Consider the following 14,758-nt stretch of genomic DNA (forward strand, 5'->3'; position numbering starts at 1 on the left):
TTGCAGAATATAAACAGCTAAATCCCACTCTTTACTATTGCAGTGTAAAGCACTTCATGCTTTTACTGCAATACAATAAGATTTATGTCTTGTTGTTATGGGAATAGAATAAAGAGGGAAATGGCACCATTGTAGTAACAAGATCATTCAGAATTTGTTAAATGTTAAAAGGTTATAAGGACCTAACATCTTAGCTGCATTAGATAACTACTATGATATATGCATGTAATCTTAATTCAGATTCAGATTAGAAATCAAAAAGGAAAAGGTTTTGTTTTTGGATGACTTTCTGTCTATGGATAATATTCTTTCAGATCTGTGTGGCTTAAATGTTTTGTATACAATTTAATATTCTGTATCCTCTTGGTATTCTCTGAAAATATTGCACAAGCAGGTTTCAATCCATAGACATGAAGAACCTGCAAGGAATCAGTTCAATGTGAATAAACATTTTTTGTCCCGTCTCAATTTCTCTGTATTTAGAGAATAACCAGGCAGATTTTCCTAAGTATGAAGAACTTCAGTCAAATAATTTAAATAGTGTTCACTTAAACGGCTAAGACTCATCTTTTTACACTTCTTGATATTTAAGTCAGATAGTGACAGTGACTGGAAAAACTTAATATGTCCCATTCCCACTCCAATTTTTATATTCACCCTGGAAGATCATTGGTCACCTGCCACCATGTCGCTGTATGTAGAAAGTCTTCACCCTCTCTGTAAACCAGTCTCAACTGCAAACAAAATAGAGTCCTATGACAATTTTGAGAGCGGAATTGTTTTAAAATCTTCTAAGTTCACTTCAGACTTGGCCCACTAGTTGTTGGTCTCCACCGTCATATTCTGCTACTCTAGGTCTCTACTATATGAAGACTCCCTCTACTATATGAAGACTCCCAAGAGGATCATTTAGTGCAGCTATTATGTATCCTTTAAGAATGGAACAGATCTTCCTTCAGATAGTGTTCAATAACCATTTTGTCAACCAACAGTGCAATAACTGGATACCAAATTCCCTTCATTGTACACACCATTTGGAGATCTTTCCTAGTTGCTCTGTGAAGACCAAGCATGACAAAGGATGAATGTCCAAGGGACGAGTGGAGACTATGTTGATTTAGGAAAGCCTGGTGAGCAAACGAGGAAATGGAGTGAGACAAAGGAGTGTGAGGGTTCAAAACACCTAATGGAGTGGTCTGCTTACTGAGCTAATAGACTGCTTCAAATTGAAAGGAGCAGCAGGCGTCTAAATAGAAAGATGAGGAACATTTCCTCCTGCTCACTCCTGCAAGGGAAAAATGGGGAAGAAATTTGAGAGGACAACAATACCAAGCCGGCTATTGCTTGCTGCAGCACAGGCTGCTTTAATTCATATTTAGTCAATTCTCCAGATGGAATTATGGAGTGACAAAAAGTAATTTTTTTGTTCAACAAATGGTTGGAGGAGAAGAAAAATGTCTTCTGTTTTCAATTATTTTTTCATGCTTTGTCAATGCTAGTCAAGCTGTGAGCTTTATTTTCTTGCTGATACCAATCTCAGAGGAAGAAAACAGATGGTCCAAGCTGAATTTTGAACATAATAGTCAATAATCACTGTGTGAGATGAGGCATTGCAGAAGCAGGGGTCTGACAGGTACACTAAAACGACCAATTAAAGTGCTGAACAACTGCTAAGAAAGGATCAATTATTAACAAGCAGTTTGTAGGATTTGACACTAAAAAGCAAGCAAAAATATGTTTTCTTTAACAATAAAGACATATTTTATGTTCAATTAAAATTTAAAGCAACCAGTCATGTTACCCCGCTTGCAGCACAGTGGAAGGCTTGACCTTTTCCTTAACACAATGGGGTCATGACTATGCCTCTAATTAGCTATAAATTGTTAATCAATAATAGCAGTTTATTTTGTCTCTGTCACTGATGCATACACTATCCCAGCCTGCATCTTAGTCATGGGAATTTAGCTATTTTAGCTGTTTATTTTCAGACACAGTTGGATTGCACAGCTGCATAGAAAACAGGAGATATCCCTGGTTTCAGAGACAGAGAACATTGATCAAAAGCATGTTCTCCTCAGAGAAGAAAAACACGGCAGCTTTACTCTGCCAGTTTTCACTGAGGCAGAAAGCACTTGAAAGCACCAAAGCAGGGCTGGGGGCTCAAAGTTGATAGTATCTCAACCTCTCCCCTGATAAACAAATCATTTTAAATGGTGTTTTTGCAAGGTGTCTGAATTTTAATCATATTTGCACTCACCATTAAGTTCTGTTTTGTGTCCTGCCAATATCTGCAGAGAATTAAGATGGACATCGAGTGGGATGAGTCCATGCAAGACAATTTCTTTCTCCACCGCAGACATCAGCATTTATCTCCGTTTTGTTCGCTTCCTGATTTACTCACTAATTGCATAAAGCAATCCTAGCACTTGATTAAAATCCAGAACTAATGCTTACAAGGAGCAAATCATTTAATATTTTCTTAGAAAAGGGAAAATTGTAATTGCTCCAGCACTATTAGTCGTTACAGTTACTTGCAGCAAAAATTAAGTTTGGCATGTATAGTTTTGGAACAATGACTGAAGCAATTTGTGCAATGAGACGGCACATGCTATTAAGTTAACGAGGATGAGACAAAGGCATATTTTAACAATTACTCTGAATTTTTTGTTTGTGCAAGGTTTCACAAATCAAATAGGTTTTAAAGCATCTCTAGCAATTAGAGACTTCTTTGCATATGGGAATTTTCTAATTATCATCTAATTATTCCAAATTCAACTTATTTCAGTCATTTGTATCCACATGCTTGTTCTTTCAGTCATTACTCTGAGCTCGTGACCGAAGATCAGGGTTGGGTTGTAGATCAAGTGATAAATTTGAGAAGCTTCAGAAAGAACAAATTGAATTTATATCAGAGGTTCCACTGTGCATATTTTTCTCAAAGATAGTTGAAGTAGATGAGTGCCAGGCAAACAGAAACACATTTGTCCATATCCAGGTCTCACAGTAATAGCTTGCATTTATTCTACTAATTAAAGTTGCATGCTGACAGTAACTGGATAGCACTTCACTTTGATGGCATTTTATTATCAAGATTTCTCCTATTACACACTCACTCTTTAATGAAGCTGAGAATCACACACTAGCATTTAGCCTTGATTTTTTTTTTTAGGGTTTTCAGATTAACAGTTCATCAAATTGTACGTATTGTGTAAAGTATTTTTAATCAGTGGAAAGAAATTAAAGTTTGATTAATATTTCATATTTTAAATCCTTCACTGTCAGCCATAAAACAATTGCATGTTATCCAATGGGTACATGAGGACACCAGTGTCCTCATAACGGTTAACTAAACTACTAATGACAAGAAGTGTGAGGAGCACACCACAATGGATTGGAATATTTTTAACAGTCCCTTACAAATCATTCTCATCCTGTCTGTGATCACAGTGTTTCCCTCCCCAGTACCCAAAATGCAACCATAATTTCAAAGTCGATCAAGACTGCAAATTTAGCAAAAATAAACTGTGTTGTTTGGTTTTTGAGAAACAGAAATAAATACTAAGATGTCTCTTAGAATGTTTTAATATCACAAGACCACATCCACAAGACAAATCCAAAAAGAAAAAAAAAAAACTATTTTTATGATGTTAGCTGAACAGTGTGACTGGCTAGATGAGTTGCTGCAAGCTGGAAGTAAATCCAGTAGTAAAAATCAGAATTGGTGCATAGTGCACGGTTTCCATTCACTGATTCATTATAAAAGCATACAAACATAACCATGACTAACTTTCAGTCTGTGTCTGGGGTGCAGTCAAATGAGTCATAAAACAGTTATAAGCTAATATACAATTATAAATTAGAATCATATTGTGGTTGCTCTCTTGTAGCTGTCTTATAATATAATAAATAATAATCAAACTAATCAAAATGACAGGAATAAATGTTAAGGCTTCCAAATCGTTTCAATGTCTCTTCTTCAGTAAGGCATCGGTTTTCTCTGATTGAACTGATGCATATATTACTGTTGGCTAGTTTGTCTGACATTAAAAGCAAAAGATGGTAAAAATAAATGTGGCAAACCTGGAAAATGGTCATTCCCTGTTTTCATTGTTCTGGAAAACAGGGATCTAATTATATTCCACAGCAAACTCTTGCATTTGTAGTCCATGTCCAATTAAAGCTCTAAAGAACTGCTAAAAATAAACACAGGCAGTGAACACAAATAAGAGAGGTAAATCCTCACATCCCTCCTGTGAACTGCTCAAATCATGAGATGCACATATTGTGGACAGCAGTCAGTAGTGTCAAATATTTATCTTTATCACTGTGAAGAGAGGGAATAGAAGAAAAAGATTCAAACTAAAGTGAAACCAAATTTAGCAACAGCAGACATTTTAGGTTTAGTCACTTGAAATCAAGCCTCCAGATGAAAAGCCCTGAAAATATTTTTTCATGTGGATCATACTGGAGTTTAAAACTCTGCACCATGCATGAAGGAGCTGTAGATCACTACTACCTTGTGTGTCAAAAATTGCAGCTAAAGCACTTCTGAAGTATCAAAAAGATAGCAGCCCATAAAAAAGCCTCATCATGGTTCAGTTCACAGAAAGAAATATTGCCTTGAGAGAAGTGCAGAGATGGAGGATTTTATAAGTTGTTAGAGAGGAGCATCTAACCAAACGAGTTATTAAACTATAGATGTTTATGAACAAAAATGTATTCTGAAAACATTCCAACAACTGTTTCTGTCAACAAAGAGGCTGCTGAATTAGATGGTTATCATCTTTAAATCAGTAACAATCTTGATCATCACATGTACAAATTATGGTGAAGAATAACAATTATTGTACGAGGACTGCCTTTTATTGCTTCTGATACTGTTGGACAATGCAGCATATTTGTGTGGAGCTATGTCATCAGCAGGCTGCACATGTGGCTCCAGTTAATGTGAATGTGAGCCTACCCAGAACATCTGTCAAAGATTAGCAGTAAAGTGAAAAAAGCAGTTCCTGTTAATACATTCCAAAAAAATCTGGCAATAATTTTCCTTCAAGAAGGATGGAAGGGGGGAGGGGTCCGCAGGTCAGAGGCACTATACAAACCCAGCTCTGTTAAGGCATATGTCTTGAGTTTTACAAGACGCAAAAGACAAAAGGCCTATGCAGAGAAATGTCTGGCTATAATTAAGAAACTGTATGATTGACCATTTTTAATCAACCAATCAACAATAATCCCTTCTGCAAAAAAAAAATATCTTAATGTAAAACTAAAGACAACTTAACAACGATTACTCCTTCAAGGAATAAAAGCATTTACTGCATGAAGATCTTTTTGTACCTGCAAACATTTTCAATTTAAAGTGCAACAATCATTTCACTGTGGTGGCATAGAAAACCTGTGTCTTAAAGCATTACATTTGATGACACATCTCTCAGGAATGGAAAAAAAGGGGGAAAAGAGGATAGCTCCGTATTTAGGCAAACAAGCTGTAATTCAAAATCCATATGCATCAGTAAGAAAAGTGGTTGGCGGGTAAAATGGTGTTTACTAATGATATTTGCCATTTGTTTTAACATTGGTTGAATCATTGCACTCATCTGAGACGCCTGTTCTGTCACAGAGTGTTTGACGTTTCATATTCCATGTTGCTCTGCTTTTCCAGAGCCATTCAGAATGAGCCCTTTTTGCTTTGACTTACACAATCGTTTCTCTGTGGAAATCTGTTTACACTATATGCTGCATGAGGAACAATTGACATTGAAAGGTTGGAAGGAAAGTCACATTACTATGTGGAGAAATGTGAGCTAAATATTTTCTTTTCTTGTTTTAATTCTTGTCCTAAAGTGTAAATGCCAGATAGACAGGGATATGAGTCAGGATGTTAACATATGTTGGATGTTAACAAATGCATAGTGAATGTATAACATGTGCTTGAAATTAGATTTTTACATGCCAAATAATTTAATAGTAGAAAAACAACGAACCCAACAATCATAACGTCCTTGCAGTCGATTCTGTGTTGCTGAATCATTAAATGAAAGAGGTGTATTTAAAAAAGTGGGTGGCTGGGTGCATGGTGGCTAAATTGGAAGAGCATGAGGTCAATGTGAGGAGGCTACACTCCTCAGCATGGTTGTCCTGGGTTCGATACTCGGTTTTGGGCCATTTAATGTACATCTTCCCTTTCTCTCTAGAACCTTCAAGATTTTGAAGAAAACTAAAATCTATTGGAATAGTTCAAACAATATCCAGCATGTTAACGAGTCAGTCAATAGTCAGCTACAGGGCGATCAAATAAGGTCTACCAATGTAACAATTGGAACGATTATATAAGTACAAGCTAATGCCAAGAAAATCCCCAAAAGTCTAGTCTTTTTTTGTCTTTTTTTGATCACAGTGATCTTTCTAAAGAGACAACATTTATGAACTGAAGGTATTCATAGGACGAATCCAAAACACTGACCTAAAGTCACTAAAGTCAAGCATGGTGGAGAAGGCATCATATTATGGGGATACACTGTTTATCACATACCAAGGATTAATTTGAATCCAGCAAAATACTTGAAAAGGGGATGGCCTTATGTTGTTTAAGAGATGCACTGCAAAATGGCTGATTGAACAAGACAGTGTCTCAAAAACCATTATGTAGTCAGCTGCATTGTGGTTTCAGACCAACAACATAAATAATATGGAGCAGCCAGGCTAATCTCCAAATTTAAATGCAATCGATAACTTACCAGGTAACATCAAAACACTACTTCAGAGACACAATCAAGAATTGCAGAGGAAATATGAAATGTCAAATGGCACTTGGCTGAAAGAACTATCAGTTGACTTCATGTGTCTTCAAAATCTTTAAGCACATGTTGATCTATCTAGACACTAAATTTGTGACTTTGTAAAGAAAATGCAGATAGACATATTTTTGGCATATTCAATTCCCTCTTCACTTTTTCTTAACATTCTGATTTGGTTATGAATGGTAAATATTATCAAAGCATTTTGGTGTTTGAAAATGAATGTTGCTATATCTCACTTTTTCAAAAACACTGCTATTATTTTGCACACAACTTTATTGTAGTGTACCATATTGATAAGCTGAACATTGCAGAGGTTTGGAGGTGACATTGAAAGTCTGTTCTTACAATGTGAATGCACAAGAAAAATACCGTCAACACAGCTGTCAAACTCCTGCCGTATATTCCACGCACAATTCTTTCAAAGTTGGGAATATACATAGGGGATGCCAACTGACAATGTGGAAGAATAATGTAAGTCAAAACCGAGATCAAAAGCAAGCCTGAATGCATCGTAACTAAACGTCAAATATCAGAAAAGTCTCTGGGTTGGAATGTCAAAAGTCTTTGGCTGACTGTGTGCGTGTGGGAGTGTGATTCAGGCACAAGCACATCAAGATGTCACTTCATAACCTCTGGCTCAGGAGGCTCCTGTCATCTTCACATTTCAGAGATCCTCTGCCTGCCCCGCCAGACATGCTAAATATAGAATGGGGACAGAATTTCTGTTCGGAGCCACTGCTCTCTTTATCTACATGTAACGCTAGCTTATGTGTTTATGTGCACGGCCATTTTCCCACTGTTATTTAATTATGCATGCAAACATACACGGATCAGCATCAAGTGGCGCTAAGACCCTTATTGCACTCAAAGTGTAAAGGTTTCGATCTCTTATAAGAGGTGCTCACTCTTTCCAATTACATTTCTGTCTGAGGTCTCAGACTATGTTATTGTGCCCCGGATAGTCACTTTAAAATTCCTTCATTCTGCCCAGCAGAGCAATCAATCACTCGTCTTTACCTGGCCAAATCTCCAAATGCACAGCTCTGTAAGAGCGAGAAAGAGTTACTTTATTTGACCTTGTTCCGCTTCTTACTTCGTCTGGGCAGAGTTACCGAAGGGAGCAGAAGAACTCTCTGTGGCAATTAATTGTGCTACTTATCTGTAATGTGAACACTGGATATTACATCTCCACCAGATATTAATTTAAGGATGTCTCAGGATGGGCAAAGCCAAAGCTAAATATAAAGAAAAGGCAATATTAAACAATATTGATTCTTTTGTAATGTGATAACCACGTTTTTGGCTCTTTTTTTTTTTTTAACTTAGTCATTGTTCTCATTTGGCGAAGCTTTCAGAAGACAGGTTTCCTTTTTGTTACTTTGTTGGAGAGAACAATCAGGCAAATTATAGTAATTAGCTAAATGAAATTGACAACATTCAATCGGAAAAGTATACAGGGAGGAAAAAAGACTCACCGTGGCAACAACAGCTCTATTAATACCCAAGGCACATGCGTGTGGTTATTTTAAGAAAGCAGGAAATCTATTATTAGCTACAAAAATGCAACTCTAGTATAATTTAATAAGTAATGTTGGGACTTTACTTGAAATTACTGGCTGTAAATTCAGGCTATTTTGGAACAAGTCAATACATAATTTTGGGTTTATGAAAAATAGAGCCAGATTTGAGTCATATTCTTAAATAACCCCATGTTTTCTTCTTGTTTATTTCCTCAAGCCGAGTGAATATTCCAAAGATTAGTTGCTAAGCATTTGTAATAAGTCTTTACTATATTGTTGACGAGTCTCTGTTATGTAGTTTTAATGACTAGACAACCAAACATAGACTAAATAAAAAAATGAGTTAGCCTTGAGGTGGCTAGTGTCTGTCTGTTTCTCAGTCATGTTTTCTTTTTACACAGTTCAACAAAAATAATGTAGTTCAAATGGTTGAAAAGTTGTAAAAATGTTCAAAATAAACATGTTGCAAAGAAAAAAGAAGGTTTGATATTTAAATGACATAAAACTACTCCATCACTAGAACTGTACCCGTCTTATCTCCGTGTCCTCTGCTCTGATGTCGCTAACAAACTCAACAGTTTCTGTCAGAGACGTATTCTGTACCTTTGCCGGTAGAAATTATAATTATAATACGTCCAACAGGTAATGTTTGGAGGCTGGTAAACATTATTGGCCAGGCAGTTTTGGAACTAGCTCTACATGGATGTTACTAAGTGTACCTGCACACTTACCACGGTACCTGCATACTTACATAGACCCTCAAATTCTCAAAGGAAGATTTGGGATTTAAAGCTCAAATCTAAACATGTCACACAAGAAGTAGCCTAATTCAAATGACTGGACCACGTAACCTATGTGGAAAGCCAAAAGTGACACAAATGAGTAAATCCAAAAAGTCCAAAAGTTATTAATACATGGGAATTTTTTTTCTAAAATTGAATTTGCATGCATAAAATATATTAATAAACAGTAAGTTATTGACAGCTGGAGAAAGGCAACAGTGCACCTCCTGCACCCAATGGATGGATGGATGGATGGATGGATGGATGGATGGATGGATGGATGGATGGATGGATGGATGGATGGATGGATGGATGGATGGATGGATGGAATAAATTATTAGTAATTATTTCATATTTAGTTTTACTTTATGGTCATTTCTTGAAGCGCATCATTTTTTTTCTCTCATAAAATATCATAAAATAAAACCTACAAGAAATTTGACGTCTTGAAATTGGCATCTGTCTCTTCATGAAGATCGATCATTCACAATTTACCGTGCCAGTAGTTTGTATAATCAGCTCAACAGACATGCAATTCCACCAGGTGTGCCAATTGCTATACTGAAGGAAGGAGTCACAGGGGACGGGAGCTCTGTGAGCCGGAAGCTGGACTGGAGACTACAGCTCCAAGGGGAACGTTTGTAGAAATAGGCACATTGTATGAGCAACCTCCAACTGGCTGCCACAGAACATTCAATGATAAATAATATTCTTCTTTAAATAGTTCCATAATGTAGTTTTGCACAGGAATCAAAATAGTAATAAAAAAAACTGCATTTTCCATACCATAAACAACTATATGTGAAAATACATTCTGGTAATGCTTGTTTTAACATTAAAAGTGCCTTTAGAGCAGGTTTTAAGCATTTTTTTTATTATTTAGCCCACATTTCTGCATTAAACTGCTTTGCTTTGGTCTGATCTAATATTCTACATTCTATTCTAATCATTGTAATGAACATAAAGCCTTAATAACATCAGTCTTTATGCGATGTACATTGCTTAAGTGAGTTGCTCCAATAAATGAACTTGTCAACAATTTTAAAATCTACTGAATATGGCTGTATTTGATTTTTTAATTTTTTTTTTAAATTTTCCAATTATGATTCATCTATCTAATGAACATTTAAATTTAACATTATGGAATGGACAGCAAGGGCAAGAGCAAGAGAAGTGGGAGGAGAAAAAAGAAAATAAAACACAGAATATATTATGTCATTAAATGGTGAATATAACATTAGCTTCTGGTAATACAGAATTTTGTGGGAGAGGGCCCATCTGAAATTATTTTTGTTTAGCCTAGACGAGGCAGTCAGTTGGCCTGCTAGCAGTAACTGAACACAAACTGCTTTGACGACAAAATTCCTGGTGTTTTAATACTGTGAGATCTTACGCCCAAAGACCTTGTTGTACGAGCGCTGGCTTAATTAAATTTATGTCATTGTTACGAAAAATAGACAAAATCACAAAAGACAAAAAGCGAAAAGCAGACGACATGCAAAATAGAGTCAGAACAGGTGAGCATCTAAACCTTTCCAGGTCAGCATACATCTGTGTCAGCAAAATGTATGTATTGTTCAGTGTTTTATAACAATGGCCCAGGGTCATACAGTGAATGTGAAGCTTTGCTATATATATATATATATATATATATATATATATATATATATATATATATATATATATATATATATATATATATATATATATATATTGCTATTGTACACACAAACAATACATCTATTTATCTTCAGAGGGACTTTACTTTGACTTCCATTTGTTTTTATTCATTTCTATAGCTTAGCCCTGGCCATCGCCCTAAATCTAACCATTATCAGTACATGCATAGCTCTAAATCTAACCTAAAATCAATTCATACCTTAGTCCTAAGCCTAACTTCTAACTCTAGTACAGCATTTGTTCTCATGGCGCCTGGATTTTGGGCCCTCACAAAGAAGCAGGGAAGGGAAAAATGGGACTTACAAGGTGAGAAAGGCTAAAACACACAGGCACAACCAGAAACAGCTTCTAAAGAGAACAAACTCTTACAATCCTTAGCTAAAAACGTGTTGGGTTCACCCTCTCCACTCTATTATTTTTAGCAAATAGAACAAAACCTTAAAGTCAAACTCCAAAGGATGAGCATAGGTGAAAAGCTGCCGCTGTGAAACCCTTCACTCTCAACCACAACATAAGAAGCTTGAAACTTTTTTTTATGTCGGTCACTTTTATTCAAAGACTATTCCTTTTCCTCTCGGTTTCACTGCAGGTATTAGAGCAACAGTGAGGAGTGCTGTGCAACGCCACTTACTGGAAGTCATTTTAAAACTCTGGCTTGCACTGCAACAGAAACTTGCAGTCAGTGGAGTCACAGTGGAATCGAACATTCCTCATTTAGTTGTATACCTGAAAATGCCTCTGAACCATTCTGCAGCAGAACTTAGTATCAACACAAGAAACATTACACTTACATTTCTTGACATGCAATGTAAATAACAGCTGGTGGTTTACTACTATGAAAATTAGAAGTCTTAATTAAATTTGTTAATAAGTAATTTGGGCATTTGCAGAGTTATATCCCTGACAGCTATGAACGACAATGCAAAATAGGTAGGGAGTACATGCATATATTTGTTTACATTAGTTCAGGATATCCCTAATTGGATTTTTATTACTCACAACAGGCCTTCCTCTGAAGAACATGTGTCAGTACATGCAGGGTGTACAATATTGGGGAGCAGACTTAAAAGGAGGGGTCGAGAAAACTTTTGTCCCTTTAATCTTTGCCTCATCAAAATAGGTCCTCTTAAGAGAAGAGCAACACATATGCTGAAAATTAAAGCTGACTTCTGCTTTTTCTCCACGTTTTCCAACAAATATGACAGGCAGCTTCTTTGAAACCTAACGTGCCATTGCCTACTACAAGGCAATATATTCTGACATCATTCCGAAATGAAGCAGTCAGATGTGCTGTTATGACGCCTTAGACAATAAAAGATTGGAATAAAATATGTACTCAGTCAATCCACTTAGACTGCATTAGAGAGAATTGTGACAGGAAGGCGCTCCTTTCTAATTAGCTTAATGTCTGATCTCTTAAAGAAACACAAAGTGACTTACCGAGAAACAAAGAACGCAAGATTGCAGACATCACGGCTGGAAATCCCAAATGCAACGGAGCAGAAAACAATGCGCTCAGACCGCCTTCGGATTCATTCGGCTGACCTAAGCGCAAGCACGGCGAGGCGGCACCATCAGCGAGCTGAGCAGCGAAATCACAGAGAAATAAATCTTCATTGAGCGTCTCAGTCCAAGGACGTAGTATAGTATGTTGCACACGCCTGACGCATCTAAGCCTCCCAAGGAGAGGAAGGGGTAGATAAAGAAGAGAAAACGTGGCTCCTTCTCTTCATTGTCATGCAGATCGCAGGCTATCCGCGGCGTCCAAAAATCAAAGTTGCCCACCGACTGTGTGGTTCTGGCGTGGGACGCGTTTGTCTCGGGCTCCCCTCTGTCTACTCCTCGGGCAGCCTCTCCTCATCTCCTCCTGCGCTAAACAAAGCACCCAAAGAGGAGGAGAGGGCGACTGGGTGGCTGCTGAGGGGATGCTGAAGGATGGAGACCTCTAGAGTCTGAAGTTCTCTTACGCAGCCAGAGCATCCTGCAACACACACCGAAAGGCTTTCTGGGAGGGTGTGAGTAGTTGTTTTATGCCTGCTTTAAATAAATTAAAATAAGAATAAAATTGCTTGAAAATAAATATAATTTGATTCCATTCGTGGTTTGATTTATAAGTACAAAATCATGCCATAGTCATGCAGCAAGAATGATTTGTTTAGCAGTGTGAGAAATTACCACTGCAACTGACAAGTTGATTTATGTGGATTTATGTTGATTTAGTTATGGTAACTAAATAATCCGTCCCAATATGATCTGGATATGGGTAAATATGTGTGTATTGTCATGAGTCCAAAACCATTTATTTTATGTCATAGAAGATAGCAACTTGATGACATGTATTGTAGATTTTGTTTTCTGGATTCAGGAGATATTCAAGCATCACAAATGTCTAATGAATTCTGTGGTTTTCAGGCAGATATTCTTTTTTCTACTCTAGATTATTTATATAACAAACACTTTGTCATTTCAAAAACAAGAAATGGGCAAACAATTTTAGATCAGATCAAAATCATACATAAAGGCATGAGTAGATCTTTTCTATATGTATACACTCTATGTTAAATATATTTTACATTTCTTTGTTACATCTCAACACTGTAGTCATCAATACACTTTAGGCATAACTCTGACTAATCTTGGCAGAATTAATTTAAACTGGTTAGTTTTCTGGCACAGACCCAGCTTTTAAACATAGTTCACACATTTTTAATAGGTTTGAAGGGCTTTGGGAAAGCCATTGCAGAAACCACAGCAGAAATTTAATTTAGCCTGCAATTACAGAATCCAAGACCACTTTTGGAAGGGTGTTTATAAGTTGGGTTTTGAGTGTTTGAGTGTCCGTAGTTGTTGCTTGCCTTAGAGTCCTGGAAACCTCACATTATGACAGTTTATAACAGGGAAGATTTGAAGAGGTGTTTTTTTGGGAGAAGATTTTTTTGTTTTGTTTCGTTTTGTTTTTTGCTCCTGGACTGTTTCTAGAAGCAGGAGATACCCAAATGGAAGAACAAAATTATGCAAAAAATACATTTTGCATAATCATGGATCTTTAATGAATGGATTTTATGAAAACACTTTGCAGAAACCTTTTTTATTTTATCATGGAGAGGTGTTTTTATTGCATCATCATGTATCTAACCATTGGACAAATATCTGATAATAAAATTATAATTGTTGCCCCACCAAACGGAACAAATGTAAGCATACTTTTGGCACATATGTCATGCTTTGTTTGTTGTTTTTGTTATTTTTTTAATGATTGAGTTACAATGTGGTATACAGGACATTCAGCGTTAGCTTGTGCTAAATGACATCATTTAGCAAGCCAAAGCATCATTCGGCTTTCTAAATGACGTATCATTTAGCAAGCACAAGACATTATGTACAAAACATTATGTACTTACATTGCCATCATCTGCAATGTTTTTTGTTTTTAACTCTGCATGGTGGCTGCGCTGAAACAATCTCAGTAGTGAGTCAACTTCAGTCTTTGCTATAGTGGGCACACAGCTCTCCTTGTATTGTTCCATGTTTTCTCATTGACACTAGAATCAAATCATAGTCAAACTGGGAGTTGTGGACAGTAATATTGCATGCCATTTATGAGTCTGTACTTGAGTGGCAATGGTAGTTTGTTTGTAGAGCACTTTTAGCCCCAAGGTGCTTAATAGTAAAAAACTAAATCCAGGAAAATTATTTATTTCAGTAATACGTAGTAAATTATGATGAATAACATTCCAGAAATTTAAAATCTAAGCAACAATAAAAAAAATATTACTTTGATTTAAGCCTTAAAACAACATAACAAAGTGCTATGCTTAACTCCAATGTTCACTTACAGTATAGGCCAAAATTTATGGCATCTGTTGTAAAGATATATAAAAGTTTAGACACAAGCACATATTGTGTCATCATAGTATGATTATGTTATACTGAATAATTCAGGCAAAAAAATGAGCATTTTATTAGTGATCATTTC

General features: G+C 36.4%; 1 protein-coding gene across 1 annotated transcript in view; it reads right to left on the reverse strand.

The window, feature by feature from the left end:
- The window catches only part of clmpb (CXADR like membrane protein b), a 75,998-nt gene extending 63,250 nt beyond the window's left edge, over positions 1–12,748 (reverse strand). Inside the window, exon 1 of the mRNA XM_055028839.1 lies at positions 12,223–12,748. Within this exon, the coding sequence (XP_054884814.1) occupies positions 12,223–12,253 (31 nt within the window). The 5' untranslated portion in view covers positions 12,254–12,748. The remainder of the gene's footprint in view (positions 1–12,222) is intronic.
- Positions 12,749–14,758: the final 2,010 nt, after the last annotated feature.

This window comes from Poeciliopsis prolifica, unplaced genomic scaffold (genome assembly GCF_027474105.1).
Source record: "Poeciliopsis prolifica strain line A6 unplaced genomic scaffold, Auburn_PproV2 SCAFFOLD004, whole genome shotgun sequence".
In the NCBI taxonomy this organism is placed as follows: domain Eukaryota; kingdom Metazoa; phylum Chordata; class Actinopteri; order Cyprinodontiformes; family Poeciliidae; genus Poeciliopsis; species Poeciliopsis prolifica.